Source organism: Peromyscus eremicus, chromosome 5 (assembly GCF_949786415.1).
Source record: "Peromyscus eremicus chromosome 5, PerEre_H2_v1, whole genome shotgun sequence".
Classification (NCBI taxonomy): Eukaryota; Metazoa; Chordata; class Mammalia; order Rodentia; family Cricetidae; genus Peromyscus; species Peromyscus eremicus.
Genome location: NC_081420.1, coordinates 30,133,152 through 30,151,951, shown reverse-complemented (window position 1 = coordinate 30,151,951; position 18,800 = coordinate 30,133,152). Strand labels below are relative to the sequence as shown.

At 41.5% G+C, this 18,800-nt stretch overlaps 1 protein-coding gene across 1 annotated transcript in view; it reads right to left on the bottom strand.

Annotated features, from left to right (window-relative positions):
- Positions 1-10,585: 10,585 nt before the first annotated feature.
- The window catches only part of Mylk4 (myosin light chain kinase family member 4), a 76,275-nt gene continuing 68,060 nt past the window's right edge, over positions 10,586-18,800 (bottom strand). The window contains exons 12-13 of the mRNA XM_059262326.1: positions 14,443-14,521; positions 10,586-10,627 (exon numbers count right to left, since the gene is read on the bottom strand). Coding sequence (XP_059118309.1) covers positions 10,586-10,627; positions 14,443-14,521 — 121 coding nt within the window. The remainder of the gene's footprint in view (positions 10,628-14,442; positions 14,522-18,800) is intronic.

Below are 18,800 nucleotides of genomic sequence, written 5' to 3'. Positions count from 1 at the left end.
GAGCCTTAGCCTTCCTGCTTCAATGATCCTCTTCAGCCAAGAGATCTCTCCAAAAAGGACCTACTTCCTGTGTGTTTGTCTTTATATAGTCTTTCTGTTCTGCCTTCTCATTGGTTGTAAACCCAAACACATGACTGCCTCGTCACTGCCTGTCTGTAGAGACTTCCAGGTCTTCTATGGTTGGTATTGAGATTAAAGGCGTGTGTCTCCAATGCTGGCTGTATCCTTGAACACACAGAGATCTACCTAGCTCTGTCTACCAAGTGCTGGGATTAAAGGCGTGTGTCACTGCCGCCCAGCATTAGCTATGGCTCTAATAGCTCTGACCCCCGGGCAACTTTATTTATTAACATACAATTAAAATGACATTTCAGTACAAATAAAATACCACCATAGCCTACTCAATAGGAAACTAAGGGAAGAAGCTTAAAAAGGATTTTTTTTTTCCAGGAAGGATTATGTGAGATTTTGTAGCCAAGTAGAGTGAATTTTTCTGTAATGTCTTACAAAATCCTCATACAGAAGTGAAGTAAGATCCAGAAAATATTGACTTAATCAAGACTGTACCCCAGAAGCTAGGAGGGAGAGTTTAAAATTAGAATTCCTGTCATCTTTCCCTATATTTATTTGTTCAATAACAGAAGCTTTTTAATTAGCATAATGGATATTGCAATTATTTTTAATTGGTGAAATGAGTAGCATCTAATATGACTGGCCAGAAATGCAGCACATATATTTCCACCTTTACATGAGGAATGAGACTATAATATAGTAGGAATATAATTCATAATCTTACTCGTCAGCTCCTAGGTTCATATGATTGATCATCTAGCCTCAGCTTCTTAAGTAGCTGGGACCACAGGCATGTGCCATGCTCCTCCTGGGCAATCTAATGCTAAGTAACAAAGAATTCAAAAGCCCAGAAGCCTATGCTCTTAAGGGTGGCTCTCAGACTTTCTAATTCCATTGCCCCTTTGTTTGCCCATTCATTAAGGATGCTGTCACCTGATCCAGCTAGACAGTTGAATGAACCAAGCTTCAATCATGACTGTAACTTCACTAGAGGTAGATATTGTCATATTGGTATTGGTTGAACCCTCCATACAGGGCACCTCCAAAGACCCTAAGAGGCTAAAAAGTGAGGGCCTTTCCAGACTAACCTATCAGTTTGTCTGTCCATAAGGGTACTTGCTAGTCACCATGTGCATGTGTCTCCTCATTCAGCCCAAACCTTGTTATCCTTGTATCAAATCCTACCTAGAAGACAGGTTGTGGGGATGAGGAGGAGGATCTGTTTATCACCTGAACTGGCTTCTGACTGCTGGAAGCTTTTAGTTGTGTCAGGGAAGTTTGCAATGACAACTTGTCTCTGCTGGAGGGATGCTTAGTGGCAGCGCCATTGTCTAGGCAGCTGCATGTTGAGAAGGACCAGCACAGCTGCAGAGGTGATTTACTGTGCTGTTCTGCCACAGAAGGCCAGTCTTCCTGACATGTTGGTACCTAAACCTGTATAAGAATATTTTGGATGTTTCCAGAAATAACAGTGATCAATGAGGGACCCATGAGTCAGCTAAATACAAAGGAAACTCTTGTAGGAGACTGTATTTATACTGAGTGATGTTCACAGAAAGCTGAAAATAAGGAGGACACCTACATTAGGAGGTGTGGAAAGATGTCACTGGCAGGAGGACACCAAGGAACTATCTTCTCAGAACGAGGGTCATGAGGGCAGAATGGTGCCCTGCTTTCCTGGTAGGGAGTGGAAAGGGAAGCAGGAAGGGTCTGAGAGTCTCCTTCTGTAGCATGTTGAGAGAGACAAACCTGTCCATTCCAGTTCATCCTAGGAGAGGGACAAAAGAGAACAGGGGTTGACTGGCCCTCAGCCCCAAGTGGCAGGTCCTTGAGACTGCACGCTGGGAAATGAATTCTGAGGAAGAGTAGGTCCATAAACACTGATGTGGTGAGTGAATGTGGCTTCCTTCCTGTGGGGAGCAAGTCAGGTGCCTCACGTAAAGGTTCAGGCCGGAGAGACTGGATTCCTGAGGGGAGTGCAATTACTGTGGTGAAAAGCAAGTTTCCTCCAACGGAAGAACTAGAAAATGCATGTCAGCCTGGGTAGGGACGCCACAGCCCAAGAGCGCATTGCTGCAGGCCTCAGCCAGTTCCTGGATAGCTCCAGCTGTGCACACAGATTTGGGAGCTGAACTGTCATATCTCCAGAGCGGACACTCAACCCCAAAAGACAATATTGTAGCCTATGGCAGGGCAGCCATTCAGCACTGAGGTCCCATGGTGCAGAGTTCTCACTAGCAGATGATGAGGGGTTATGAAGCTGTGTTAAAGAGATTGGACTGTTGTACTCCACTCTTTCTGACCCTAGAACTCCCCCCGCCACACACACACACACACACACACACACACACACACACACACACGTAATATATAATGTTGGTTAATATTTTTGGAGCAATAGGAAAAAGAGCTGAATGTTGGAACAATGATGACTTCAAGTGGGACAGCTACTTTCCTCCTGTGGGTGTCTGCTAGTCACATAGAAGGTTCTGGAACCCCTATAAGTATGAAGCTCCTTTAGGGTACCTTAAAGATCTTAATGCTATGTATCATCAGACCATCAAAAAGGACAGGATTTGTGTTGCATTTGCCAAGGCTTCTTTATTGAGTAATTTAGATCATTAACAAAGATAAATAAGATCCATTTTGTTCTTTAATATAATACATATATATGACTTACAGTACACCTTCATAAGGCAAAGAAATACAGCCAAATGTTCCTACTACACTTAGAAATAAAAAAATATACGTGACATATGAAGTTACCACACCATTCACTTCAGTTCTGATCTGCGTGAATGAACCTCTTCAGGACACACGGACTTTGTCAGCGAGGGTGACAACCACATGCACACATGTCCAGCTTCTCCACTCAGGGTTAGGTGTCTGCTGTTGTTTTGAATGGGTAGTCACATTGCTTTATATGTCTTCATGGAAAGAGAGACTATCCACATTTTAAAAAATCACTTATAAAAACACACCTCACCAAAAATGGGGTAAGAAGACACGAGGAGGACTTCTAATTTGAGAAACTGCAAGACTTCAAGCTGCAAAAGGACATGATCTGCATCTAGAAGCCAGCATTGAATGTATCACTTATCTACTTTCCTGTGGCACTGGAGGCACTTTGTCATTTGGAAAATAAATTTTCATCTCAAAAGTTCACGGAGGAGTTAATGTGCAGTTCAGTAGTACAGCATGTGCCTAGCATGTGAAAGGTCCTGGGGTCCATTTCTAGCATGAAAGAAAGAGGGAGGGAGGGAGAAAGGGAGGGAGGGAGAAAGGGAGGGAGGGAGGGAAGAGGCAGGCAGGCAGACAGACAGGCTGGCTGGCTCTTAGACAAAAAGCATAATGAAGAAGACGGACTTAATCCTAACTAAAGAAAAGGAGAAATAAGTGAAGAAAAAAATTAAAAAGCAAACACAGTATCTGAGTTCTGGAGACACTAAGCAGTGAACTTCAGCCAGTGAGGCCCACAGGGATGGCAGAGCTGAGCCTAACCATGCAGCCCACAGGCCCCTACCTCCCCCTCTTGCTTATACTTTTATAAATAAATTTTCCAAATGAGCTGGCCCACAGCCCAAACTAAACAAGGACATGTATGCACATTGGTACCCCATTGCCCTGGTGAGGGAATAATGGGGAACAGTGGGGTACAGGGGGAGGAGAAGGAATGAATTAAGAGCATAGTTTTCATTTCCTTAATATAAAATCCATATTTCGATTCCAAAGCAAGAAGAAAATTGACAATGTTAATTTCCATAAGCACTCACATGTTCTTCAAAACATCAAAGTATACATGCCTATTTACATTCTTAAAGAAACAAAATAAATTAATATCACTTGGACAAAAAGCCACCACAAATAAACTAATGGGTCTCAATGCATATGTGTTACCTAATTTAACCTGCAAAGCTTTGCCCTAAGCTATCTCAGAGAAGAATTTCTTCCAAAGTTTTTTATGGAGCAAATGGAAGCACAAGCCCTTTCCTCCTTGTTCTTAAATATCAGCTGATTTTGGGTAAATGTTGGTGTCTTCCAAATTCTGAATATGGACACACTTCAAAGTTATTTGTAGGCTGTCTCTCTCTGAACAGCAGGAAATGCCCGCTGCTGCCTTGTGACCCCATGTGCTCAAGAAAACAGCTTCTCCAAGCATCGGAGGGAGGTGAGCGAAGCCCTCCTGTTCATGAAGAGGATGGGAGACAGCCCCTCAAAATCCTGATAACCTCTTGGAAAAGTTGATGACAAGAGCCCCAGAAGAGCCAGACTCTACTTCTGAGTCCACACTGACATCTGGTTTGAGTCCCAAGCTTTGCGAAGCCCTTTCCCACCACAGCTGACATCTAACCAGTTATAGGCTCTTACTGGAGCAGCCTCGTGTGGGTGTGGATCAAGGGGACAGGCAAAGCCAGACTCGTCATCTCCTGCACCACTGTAACTCAGTCTGTAATCATCAATTTGGTGACTGAACTATAAAATGCTGCTATAAAATGTCATGGGGCTACCCACCTTCCTATCCCAATGGCCAAGCTTAACTGCACATCCAAAAAGCCACTCTTGGCAGTCTCCTTTCTAAACCTAAAAAACAAAAACTAAAGAAATCACACCCATTAATTGTGGGGTCATTATGTAGATTCAGGTGGCCAGAAAATCATGCCTGTATGTGACCTAAGCTGTCCCTTTCAGGTCCAAGTAATTGCCAAGATGAGTTAGTACAAAAGCTGATGTCTTGCAGAAGATCTCTGCCCCAGGCTGGGGGAGAGTCCCATGCCTAGAACTGAAAATGTCCTTCTATGAAGGCTTTCCAACCAGACCCTTGTGTCCCATTTAGCATTTGAGTGAATGCCAGCCTGCTGTGGTCAAGGAGGATTAATGCATGCACTGGCTTGTATTTTTTCCACACTCAGTGGACAGCATCAGCTAAGCACAGCAAAGTAATAGAACATTGAAGTCAGAGCTCCCCCAACCTGTCCCTGTGTGTGTGTGTGTGTGTGTGTGTTTGTGTGTTTGTGTGTGTGTGTGTGTTTTCTTTTTAAAAAGAAGAGAAGAAGCAGAAGAAAGGAAGGGAGGGAGGCAGGGGGAGAAAGGGAAGGAAGAAAGAAAGAAAGAAAGAAAGAAAGAAAGAAAGAAAGAAAGAAAGAAAGAAAGAAAGAGAGAAAGAGAGAGAGAGAGAGAGGGAGGGAGGGAGGGAGGGAGGGAGGGAGGGAGGGAGGGAGGGAGAGAGGGAGGGAGGGAGGAAGGAAGATTTTAAGCTTAGTAGGGATATGAGAAACCAACCTTGGGTGAATGCATGGGCCAAAGGAAGAAAGACATGCCACAGCATGAGAACACTGGCTGAGAGGAACAGATTTTTAAAACTAGTGCAACAACAAAATGGTACTGGCCTTCACTAAACAGCACCTATTTCTCATTTACTTCAGAGTTGGGAACACAAATACTGTAAGGAGGCATTAGTCATTGGTAGACAAATATATGGCTGTGAGGGTTTGGTGATTAGCCATGTACCTTAAGTTGGCCCTCAATGACAGGGCCACTAGGTTATTCTTACCAATTGCAATGGTGACATCAAATTATGGCCAAAAAATGGGAGCATTGTTTTGCTGAGCTAAACACAACAGCGCTTTGGAAAGGAGAGGTTGAGTGTGCAGTGGGATTTCAGGGAGCTTTGCAAAGTTTTGTCTTCATACAGAAATATTGCCCTTCTTTCTGTAGCCCCAAAGCTTTCTGTACCCTAAATGTCACCTACAGTAGTGCTCATGTTCCTTATGAAATATCTGACAGCAAATGTCCCGTGAGCTAGGAAATAAGAAGTTTGCATCTAATGCCAGGCATGGTGGTATGTACCTTTAATCCCACAACTCTGGAGTAGATACAAGTGGACATCTATGAGTTTGAAGCCAGCCTACTGTACATGGCAAGGTGCAGGCCAGCCAAGGCTACATAATGAGACCCTGTCTCAAAAAAAAAAAAAAAAGTTTTCAACCAGAAATCAGTTTTGCCTTATCATCTTACAACTGTTGACTCCTGTGAGAATTTGCAGAGTTGTGAATTTGCATAACTATGATTATTGGTCTTCTAAATGCTTCAGTTTACCCAGAAGCTGGAGAACCACTTTCTAGTCACCAACACTGGACACCGAGCATTGCCCTTCCCCAGGATGCACAGATCTATCTCCTACTGGTGACACCTAGGCCTTGAAGGAAGCTCTTGTCTTTTGCAGGTTGTCATTTTAAGGACTAACCGCAAAGAGATACCCTTGCATCACCTCCCCAAACCACCATGTTTAATAGGGATGAACTTGCCCGTTAGACCAGAGCAAAGCGCACTCTGTGAAAAGGTGTGGTATGAATCTGAACATGGAATCAGGCACTGGGTAGAAACTGCTGCACTTGGGAGAGAGTTAAGAATACGTGGAAGGTGCCGTGTGTGAAGTCTCTTGCCATGGAGGCCTTATGTTCCAGCAAGCTAAATATCCGTTGAATTCATCCCATTTCAGACCACATAGAAATGCAAATCAAAGTGTCCAAACCTTAGAATTTTCCTGGTGATGTAATTGCCCCCTTGAGGAGCACAGGGCAATGACTGGAAGGCATTTTCTCTCTCCAAATACATCCTCCAGAGTTTTAGATCTCAAGCATTGCCCTGGTAGTCTGAGAAACAGCCTAGCATACCCGCTGCCCCGCTAACATCCAAAACTAAAAACAAACATCGAAACACAAGAAGCCAGGAAGTCAGAGAAACAGCTTCCCCTCTGTGTACTAAGTGGGATGTGGGCATCTGCCTGAGCCCCTAGGGAGCGGCCCTGGGTCACCCGCTGAGCACAGAAAAGCCTCTCCAAGTTCAAGTTCAAGGCTGCCCGTGCTATGGCTGCCAGTCATCACAGGGTCAAGGCACCAGAACTGCTGATTTTTCCAGAAGCCTTCTCAAAGCTGCAGCAACCACAGCACTTTTCCTGCAAAGCAAACAAAATACCAATCTTGTTAATTCAGCAGGACTTTAAAATTGTAATTAGTCGGTGGTGCCCCTTAGGAAAACCACAGATGATTTTTCATAATGTGTGTGTATGTATGTGTGTGAGACAGAAGGAAAACGTTTGACAGATTCCACCGCTCACCAGGGCTGGTTGGTTTTTTTTTTTTTTTTTTTTTTTTTTTGGTTTTTTTTTTAAGTCCCTGTGAGTATTTTAACATTATTCGCAATATTGAAGGACAAGGCCCTCTTTGTTTCATCTGAAGCTAGGCCACTCCTAGGCTGTTGTCATCAGTCCACAGTCAACCTGATTTCAGAGTCAAAGTGAGAATTTGGGCTAGGCAGGGGATTCGGTCCCCCAGTATCTGGGGGTGGGGGGGTGGGGGAGGTTCCCACTGACCCTCCCACAGATGCCAGGATCCACAGAAGCCAAAATCCCTTATATAAGGTAGCACAAAATTTGTGTAAAATCCACATACCGCTTTTCACATGTCTAAAATCATGTCTGGGTGACTAATAATGCCAGCAGTATAAGGCTTTGTGAATAATTATGTCCCATTGTTTAGGGAACAATGACAAGTTCCCCATTTTTTCCCTACAATTTTTTTTCTTTCTCTAAATATTTTCTGTCTACAGCTGAATGGATCCAAAGATAAGAGCCACACAAAGATAAGAGCTGACCATAGCCGGGCGGTGGTGGCGCACGCCTTTAATCCCAGCACTCAGGAGGCAGAGCCAGGCGGATCTCTGTGAGTTCGAGGCCAGCCTGGGCTACCAAGTGAGTTCCAGGAAAGGCGCAAAGCTACACAGAGAAACCCTGTCTCGAAAAACCAAAAAAAAAAAAAAAAAAAAAAGAGCTGAACATATTCTCACTTCTGATTGAGATTTGTACATTGTTACCGCCCAGACTCCCTTCTAAGCAACATCTTAATTTTTATGCCTCACAGATGGGAGAAGACTTAAGGTTGGGAACAGTGGACAGAGAGCCACCAGGCTGGTTCTAAGTGTTTTATTGGTGCATCTGGAAACCTCTAACAGATTGAAGGAGACTTATATTCCTCAGTTTACATTGTGAATTGTGCCTTATTCATAGAACCTACATCTCTTTCTTTTCCACAAGAATAATCTTTAACCACCAGATTTTTTAAAATATTCATCTCAAACTTAGTTTCACTTATAAGATCTTCCCAAGCCTCATTCATCTTCTCAAGTGGGTTTGCTCAGTGTTGATACTTGCCTACACTCACACACATGTGCATGCACGCGTACACACATACTCCTTTTTGTGTGTGTGTGATAAAGAGAATTGGTGTCTCCTGTCACCCTAGGGCTTTGCACATACTGAATTAGCACTATGCCAGTGAGTTGTAGCCTCAGCTCTCTTTTATAATTTTAAAATTTGAGATAGACTTTAGTAAGTTGTCTGGTCTGACTTTGAACTCATTCTGTAGGCCAGGCTGGTCTGGAGTTTGCCATCCTGAGTTAATATTGTAAATTTAGTTTTTAATTTAAAAAGAGTGGCACCATAGTAGACCCCGTGCACATTAAGCATAAGGCTGGATTCTACCCCTACAACTGAGACTAAAAGAAGGAAAGCAAATAATGAGGCAGGAAGATCGTGTAGCTCTGAAATCATTCGAGCTAGCCTGCAAGGAGCCTCGAAGCCCAAAGGAGCTAGAGGAACCCAGGGAAGAGGGGCAGGCTGTGCTAGACCATCAGGAAGCAAACCTGTCTGAGCTCAGCAATTCCAGCTGAGTGTACCCAGCTATATGGTGTGACCAGCTCCATGCTTCCGTTTCTGTCCCTACATGGGCTGCACTGTCTTCCATCACACTGGGTTCAAAGTGACAGCTTTGGCACAGAAGGACTTTACCTCCTCCCACTGCCATTTCCTCTTCATTCTTCCCCCCACAGACCCTGGCGACAGGCCTGCCTTGGAATGCAACCTCCTGTCACCCAGCGCACTCATTCCCACCAGGCCTCAAAAGTGACTCCAGTGCTCTCTGTGGGAAGGTGGTTTGTGGCAAACCCTGGGGGTTTGTGGTGGCTGGGGACAAAGCTGCTTCTAAGGAAGGGGTGGGGGAGAAGGGAGATGGGGATTGGCTTCCTTGCCTGGGGCCCCAGCTGTTCACAGCTCCCAGTGCAGTCGCTTAGGCCCAGGGCTCCTGTGGGCCTCAAAGTGACACCTTCATCCACCTCCTCTCACTTGAGTGGCCTTACAGTTTTTGACAAACAAGCATGGTCCTGTAAACACAAAGCCCAAACCTTCTCCTTGACTGTTCATAGATTTCTAAATAAATGAAAGACTTTTAAATAACCCCGACAAAGAAGGCTACGTGCTTTCTAAACCCTGGTTTGAGCCTTTGACTATGATATACTGATTTATTCCCCTCTCCATCTTATTCTCTAAAAGATTCAAGGCCATTTAAAAGACTATATCCTGGCAGACAGACAAGCAGAAACCCTGGGCCCAGAAATAAGTACAGATCAGAATGAAAGATTAAAACCAGTTAGAGCTGGAGTTTACGGCTCAAGGATAAAGCGCTTGCTTATCATACATAAAGCTCTGGATTTGTCCCAGGCACCACAAGATGAAAAGGAGGGTGGGGTGGGGGGAGAAAGACCAGTTGCCCACTGCAAAAATGTGAGCCCTGTGCAGTTGTTAAAATTTAGTTGCAAGAATGACCACGGACTTTCTGTCTAAGATTAGGGAAGTATCCCTTTCTAAGGGCTGAATGTTGGGATTTCTAAGTCTCTCTTGGTTGGTGTGCCGCTGTTCTGTCTTCTCTAGGACGTGCCTTGAATTTATTATTGGTATAAAAGAAGGCATGCCCCCAAACTACCCCTTAACAATCCAACGGTACTGAGCATGAGGCAGAGAACCCATACATGAGTTTGTGTGAGGTGATATTTCTTGGGGTCAGAAGCATAGCCAGGGTCAGGGGCAGCTGCTGTGTTGTGGATGTGGGCGTTAGTTTCTAGAATAACGGGGTATCTCACTCCACTGTTTTCAGGTAAAGTCTGCATAGCCTTGGGTGAGCTCTTTCATTCTCCCAGGTATCACAACTATCAGGGTAACCTGAGACAATTTCTGTACAAAGCCTGTGGCCCACTGAGCTAAGAAGTCTCAGGGCTCTGTCTGTGTTGTCTCAGTGGGACCACTCTGCAAACTGGGGCAGTGGACTGCCTACAATGCACACAATAGGGAACTGCACTTCTTCCCCTAGGACATGGTAAAACTGGAAAGAAGAAAACACAATAGTCTGACTGGAGCCTTCTTCTACCCACCAGCCCAAACACGGCCTGCGTCACTCAATATCTGTACAAGAAACACCCATTTCTCTCCTACCCCATTCATGTAAGCAATACACAGACACCACTCAGCAAACAGTCCCAAGACCAGAGAAGTACATTTTCATGATGACTGGAATCTGGTTTTCCTGGGGTGCAATCCCAGTTAGTTATCCCCAAGCAAATGTGTTCCCATGTCAGTAGGTGGGGGAAACTTGAGACCAACCTTTTGAATAAGCTTCTTCCTGAGTTATTTGGTCATGAGGTTCTGAGCACCAGAGTTACAGTTCTTCTAGGGAAACAGAGACAGTGGGGAAAGGATTAGAACAGGTTTAATCAGGTTCTGACTTACAATAGGAGAGCATGTGAAGAACTGATAATTTACTACTAGGTTTGCGGTGATCTTCTAGAGACATCCAAGAGGATAAAATGGTCAGCAGCCTTCTGATAGACATACCCATTCCCGCTCCCCTATACTGTGACATCCTGTCATCCGTTCCCTTCCTTCCACTGAAGCCAGGTCAACCCACTTACTCCCTCATCGTATCCAAGTTGCAAATGTATGTTTGCTCAAAGCCCACTGTGGCAAAGCAAAAGAACCAGTACTCACGACACTGGGGCTATGGCAGCTAAAGGGCATGGCTGCATCCGGTCAGTGTAGTTGATAAAGGGATGTTAAGGGGCATGGGAAGATTTAAGAAGACAGACAAGGTCTCAGATGGGGATCCTACAGCCATTGTAAAGAAAGTGGCATTGAACATCAGCTTTAGTCAACAGAATTCTAGGTGATAAAGAGCAATTGAGACAGGACTTGAGTTTAGGATGTATTAGAATAGCTGAGGCTGCTAGTCTGCTTGGTGTGAACAGTGGGAGATGTCTGAAGACTTTCTGATTGGGGATTGTCATGACACAGTTTGGATTTTAGCTGCACCTCACCCAGGCCCATGTGCTAAATAAAAGCTTAATCTCCAGCCTGTGGTGCTCCTTGGAGGTGGTGGAACCTCTAAAAGATCCCTGGGAGCATGACCTTGAGGGGGGCAATAGTACCCGATCCTGTTCTCTCTGTCTTTCTCTTCTTGGCCACAGTGAACCGTCTTGTTCTACATCTCCACAGGAGCAATAGTAATGAGATTATTATTGTGATGTAAAATAAGAAAACTTTGCACAAGAACTTCATCATCTTGTGTATTTGTTATAGTGATGAAAAGATGACTAATGAAGACATTGGAAATAAGGAAATCCTTTGGTAGTGTATGAATGGCAGTGGGTATTGGCCTACAGTCTGTTTTTGTTCACTGGGAGAAGAGCAGGCACAAAGTGAGCAGTCCTGAAAACAGGAAGAAAGAGAGAAGGAAGTTTTGTTCCAGGAGAAAGGAAGCTACATCATCCTTGCTCACATTTCTTTCTTCTGGCTCCAGAGCACCGAGGAATTTTGTAGGAGGTACCTACTGAGTTCTGATAGATGAGAGGGTTGTTTCTGATGGACGTGTGTGGTATATGGTTGGGGACATTAGACAGAGCAGTGTGTCACTTAAAGTCTAAGACAGAAAGCAGAGAATTCCCAGGCTTTAATTTCTAAGAGAGGAAAAACAAGCTTCTTAAGAGAAGATGGGTATGTTCAACTAATCAAAAGCTAGTTAAGAGCTTTCAAACATAAAACAATTAAAAGAGATAAATAAGAAAACATAAAATACTTTAAAATAAAAGTTAGATCAAATGGTAGTTTGGGATTAGAATTAATATTTTAATACAATATACATTTTTATTTTAGAGAACATATAAGATCCAGATTATTTTAAAAGTAAATCTGCAAAAGTTTAGTCTCAACACAGTTTAGTATCCCTAATCCAAAAATCTGAAATTTGAAATGCTTTAAAACCTAAAACTTTTTGAGTTCCAACAACATTACTCTGTAAGTAGAAAAGGCCACACTTGACTTTTTGTGCTAACAGGCAAAATGCAGGGCACTGAAAATGCTGTACACTACTTCCTGAGGACGGTGTGCATAAGGTGTACATGAAACAAGGGAACTCCATGCTAAGATCGGGGCCCATTCTTAAGATATCTCATTATTTATATGCTAATATTCCAAAATTTGAAGAGATCCAATATCTGAAATATTTCTGGTCCCAAGCTTTGTAAGTAAGGGATGCTTAACCTGTATTTTATTGAAAAATAAAATGTACTGGTCGTGTCTAGGCAACCGGGAACACCAAACATATATAGTACTAGAGTGGGTCTGGAAATAAGCTCCAAGCCCCTTCCCATCCATCAGGAGCGTGATAAAGCTTTGCCCATACTCCAGTACTTCCCTGCTCCCACCTCAGTATTCTCATCTGCAAAGTGGGCAATAGTAACAATGCCAGGTTCATGAGGGCAGCATGAGGTTGCATGTGTTAATCTTTGTAAAGCAGTTAGAGTCAGTTCCACATAAGTATAACTTTAATAATAACTAGACTTATGCATGGAGATTTTAAAAATTATTTTCTTATGATATCAATTTGCTTCAGGTATCACCAGTTGGGCAGGATAACAAAAAGCTGATTTTTGTAGTTGTGCTCACATGATTTAAAATATTTTTAAACATTTTTTAGTCTGTATAATGTCATTAATTCCTTGCTGTGGTTTCTATATTGTCCTGACATGTCGAAGTGTATTTAGACTCCTGGTTAAAAATACATTGGTGGAAAGTGGGCTCAAAATAGGCTGGTCACCCTAATAAGCAGTTTATGCAGTCTGGGTGAGGTACTGGCTAGGTAATAAGTCTATTTTTATTTGGCATCAGTACCAATTATCAAGGAAAGGTATATTCAGACACAAATAAAACTCAGTACTGATGCTGAATTTAGATGTAGATTTAATTTCAATAAAAACTGGCTGTGGAAAAAGTGAGAACCTGGAGTAGAGTCATTCCAAGGTTTGCTGGTCAGAGAGAAGTTCCTTTCCAAACCCCAGGGAGTGGGGATGATGAAGAGAAGAGCAGGAGCAAATGGAAGTATGGAGAGTGTGTACTGTCCCAGGCTGGCACCAGCTACCCAACCAAAGCACCCATCAGAGACATCCATATAAGCTGGAAGCCGAAGGTGGGGTTGCTAACTGTCTCCATGTTCCTCTATCCCAGTTAAGCCTAAGCGTCGAGTAAAGTTACTTAATGCATCTGCTTTTGTGTTATCTCAAAAATCCATGGTTATTTGGGAGAAAAAAGCAAATGAGGCAGAGAAACAGTTAGGAGGCTACTGTAGCAATTCAGGGAGCAGGTCCCAGGCCAGGGCAACATGGGATGGAGAGAGCTGGAGAGATTCCTAATGCAATTAGAACATATAAGGTGCAGAACTTGGAGATTAATGAACTACGAGATGGGGAACTGAGATAGGAAGGAAAAAGGAGATGCTCTTGAGCTGATTGCTGCCATATAATGGACGTCTTTGCTGGAAGAATGGTTGTAAGTGAAGTGAGATGGAGATGAGTTTGACGTAGGGCTGAGAAGACCCAGTGGATACATCTAGAATACATGAAGTCTCTACCAAAAAGAAGATGAGGGAGTCGGAACGCAAACACTAAGGTGATGGCAGCAGAGAGAGATTTCACCCTAAGAGAAATTAGCGTAGTGTGGACTCAATTACCCTCAATAAATACTCCAATAAAAACCTCTTGAACATATGCTAGAACATATGCTCATACCAAAGTTGAGCATTAGAAGATCTGGTGCCCAGAGGAGAATAAAGTATACAAGGTAAACAAAGAATTTAGAATTATGAATTTTGTTTTAGGGAGAGCATTCTCCTGAATGTATATTAGCATATCTTCTCCAAACTGTTTTTATAAATCCCAGGCCATATATCTATATATGTGTGTGAGTTGTGCAATACATTTTACAACAGATACAATGATTTCATAATGCTAAAAACAATCTATGAAACATATATAAAATATAACATTAATGTCAATTAAAATACTTGAAGCAATTTATTTCTAGCACAAGATGTGAAACTGTGAGCAAAGGCACTATGAGAAATCTCACTTAAGGCACTATGAGAAATCTCACTTAAGGCTGAGTTGACTATAGAATCTATGAACCAGACAAATGGAAACAGGAAGCATGGTCACCTGTGCACTCAGTCTGGAGTGGAGCTTGTGGTCTGACAGCCAGGGGTGCTTGAGAGCTTCGCTGGCACTTATTCTCCAGCTAAAGGGAAATTCAGAAGCATATTAGAGGAGCACACCAAATGACGACTGCAGCAGCAATTTCTCTGTGGCTCTGGTCACAGGTTTTGGTAGAGTGGCCAACTCACATTGAAGCCTGTCTTCTGGAATTGTGTGGTATGAAAATGTTCAGAGGTGACTATCAGCTCTAACCGCAGAAACAACATTGGTAATAAAAACAAGACAATAATCAAATTCTTATTAATAATTGAATGCTTTTTCAAATATAAGTAATTATTCTGTGATATGACATCTGAGCTTTATAAGTTGGACTCTTAACAGATCATTGAGAAATAAATGCATGTTTCTTAATTATAAGAATAAAATGCTACAGTAATTCTCAATGAATACAGAAGCAGTTTGCATGGGAAATCTTTTGAATATGTCTTCTAACTTTTGAATGAAGGAATATTGGGGAAATTAGAACAGGGAGAGTTATCATAATCATAATAGAATATATTAGATTACTTTATACAGAAACTATATTCTTTTGGAGATTAAAAAAAGGTTTACAATTTTTCAAAAAAAAATAACATGAAGATTAATAAAGGTCGTATTACATCCTAACTCTAAACTTTATAAACTCACTTGGTGTGCTGATAAATATCACATTAAAATAACCTTTCAGATTAAAAACTATGAGTGCAACTTCTGAAAAACATCAAATAGTTTCGAGCAGTCATGAAGCTTCAGTATGGAGGATTACTTTATTAGATGCCAAATGTTGAAGTATAAGTCTTCACTTACAATGAAGTTATTGAGGAAAAAATCACTGTTACAGGACTCTGAACATGCAGAAGTTATTAAAAACGCCTCAGCTCCACCAACCTCACATGGTTCTATTTAGGATCCTAAGGTTTTTGCTATTGAGTCCCTTGACCACTCCAACAGGATCGTGCTGAAAGATGATTATTTCTGCACTCCAATGAAAAATGTTTGAAATCTATTAAGTTATTAAGACTGTACTCATAACTGACTTTTAATAATATTTCAAGTTCATTTTTGTGCCCCAGATACTTATTTGATCACAGTGATATTTGGCCTGAGCTTCATCCAAGTGTTGATTTGAAGACTAAGTTAGGTGCTCATCTGTCAAAATGTTATCTGATACTTCTTGGATACTAACGAGCCCCCAGACTGTGGGAGTAGGCAGGACTGAAGACGCCTGAGTCCAGAAAACCTGCTTCTAGATCTGTTCTGTACATGTGACTCCATGGCTCTCAACCTCATTTTCCTTACATGAAAATATAGTGATTATCTCCACATAACACAGGAGTATCCAGGAGTTAAAAACACACCACACACACACACACAATGCACAGTGAATGTAGAGTTCTTCATCCTCCAAAGTTTAAAAAAGCTGGCATTTTTCCACCTCTGTATTGCTTAGGATCCATAAATGTAGAACACTAATAACCTTGGCTGTTATTGTGCCTAGAAGTCAAGGACAAATAAATTAACTCTCTAAATTGCCCCTCCTCTCAGACTGATGCTTTTATTCAGCTAAGTCATCTCATTCTTTAGAGCAGTGGTTCTCAATCTGTGGGTCGCAACCCCTTTGGCAAACCTCTATCTCCAAAATTATTTACATTACAATTCATTAACAAAATTATTATTTGCATAATAACAAATAACAAAAGTAGCAAAATTACAGTTATGAAGTAGCAAGGAAAATAATCTTATGGTTGGGGTCAGTATAACATGAGGAGCTATATTAAAGGGTGAAGTCTCTAAAAAGATGATAGAACCCCACAACAATGATTCCATCAGGACTATGATAATGCCACCAAGCTGACAAACACTACCTAAAGATCAGCTTTGGACTACAAACTGCTCAGGACAATTTCAAGATGGCTAGCTGAGATGATTCAACCTAACAGACTACTCTAACCAGGACTTGAGACAAGCCCTGCACTTTCCCATTATGCAGAGACTGGACAACAAATGATATAGCTACCTCTCCCAGGACTTGACAATTAACACAAAATTTTTCTTTTCAGGATCCCCTAAAGATGCCTTTGCCCCCAGAGAGCAGGAAGTAGTTTTAAGAACACAGTGCCCACATTCCCAAGAGGTGGGGTGGGTGGCTTTTGGCCTTTCAATGGGTTGTGGATAATTGTCATTGTTTAGAATGGTTGGTTACAAGTTGTTAATTGTTAATAGTCAGGAAAAAGCTAAAACAAAGGAGATTAGATTCAGGGTTTTTGTTTTAAAAGAAAAAGAAAAAATAAGATATAGATATATATAGACATGATAAAAGGTAGATTATTGAACCTACTCTGAAAAAAAGATATAGAAATGATAGGATAAAAGGACAGATTATTGAATCTACTCTGAAAAGAAAAAGGAAGAATATGGATATAAGATTAAAAAGGTAAATTATTAAATCTACTCTGAAAAGAAAAAACAGGAATATATGAGATAAAAAGGTATATTATTGACTCTACTTTTAAAAAGCAACTACTAGTTTTACATATTTACATTGGATTGGATTTTTGTATATTATGTACAAATTGTGTATATTGATACAAAGTTGAGATTAATTTTGTTAGAAAATACTGTACATATACTTCTAATCTTGTTCAAGGTATTGTGCCTATACAGTTTATTTAACAATGTAATACAAATTGCTAGTCCTCTAAAGTTATTATTACCAACTAATTAGGATATAAAGAAATGCAAGTTAATAGTTAGTCATTACAATCAAACTTGTAAGTCATATTAGGTATGTTTTTAAGGTCAAACAGAAACATATTTTAGATAGGCAGGTTGTCTCCAAACACTTCAGAGATCTACAGAATATGGCATTTATGATGTTTTAATAAAATAGATTTTTTTTTATGACTAAGAGACATGTCTACTCCTGACAGCACCAATATACTTCAGAGAAGATGATGAGCATCAAAGAAACTCCATATAGAGTTTACTTTCTTTGTGGCAAACGTTAGCCACTGGGCAAGAAAGTGCCCTTGCCTCAACTGCTGACAGTATGCTATCCAAATGGACAAGCAGGACACAAAAGAAAAGACTGCCAAACCTTGCCAAGACAAGATAGCAAGGCCCTTAAGAAAATCCTGCTTCACAGATGACTCTGTCAGATATGTTAGACCTATAGCCAAAGATGGATGCCCCAATGTTGCAGAGGAACCTTGGGTGACAGGCAGCCAGCTGTTTCTATCATTTCTCATATTTTTTGGAAATTGCTTGCTTGCATTTCCTGATTACTTAGGTAGTATTATTTCCTTCTTGGGTCCCTGAGGTAGTTGAAGACTAGATCATTATAGTTATAGTTTTCCTTGTTAACAAACTCAGAAAAGAAACTCACTAAAAAGGTATAAAGTATATAAGTTTGAAAGACATTAAAAGATGGTATTCAGTTGGTAATACAAGTTAGGATAGAACATAAATTAGGTACAACATTTTGGACTCACCAAAATAGGTTAGATAATGGAGTATTTTCTCAATCTGTCAAATGTTAATGGACTGGACATTGTTAATTTAATGCTTGACTGTATATATTGTATATACTTATTGTACATAGTTTTTCTTATATTAGTTATAATCTTCTTTTATTATTTTAGACAAAAAAGGGGGAAATGTGGTGATATATTGTATATCCTAATAAAATTTGCCTGAAGATCAGAGAACAGAACAAGCCACTAGATTAAACATAGAGGCCAGGCAGTGGTGGCACACACCTTTAATCCTAGCACTCGGGAGGCAGAAATCTGTCTGAATCTCTGTGAGTTCAAAGCCTTCCTGGACTACATGAGATTGACTCAGGCTAGGAGAGAAAACAGAGCCAGGCAGTGGTGGCAAACAGCTTTAATCCCAGTACTGGAAATCACACGCCTTTAATCCCAGCACTAGGAAAGTTGAGACAGGAAATTATATGGCTGGGTGGAGAAAGGTATGTAAGGTGTGAGGAGACAAGAACAAGAGACTTTTTCGGCTGGAGTCTTTCGGGTGAAGACTCAGAGGATTTCAGTCAGAGAATTCGTAGAGTTGGTGAGGTGACACATGGCAGTGGCTTGTTCCTTTGTCTCTCAGATCTTTCAGCATTTACCCCAATATGTGGCTGAGGGTTTTTAATTAAAAGACCTTTTAAAATTTGAGCAACAAAAGTTGCTGCATTAGAAATGTTGAGAACCACTGCTCTAGAGACTCAGATCTGGCCCCATTATTTTATCAACTGGTTTGTATCATTTCTTTCTAAGAAGACCAATCTTGCCAGACATGATGGTGCATGCCTTTAATCTCAG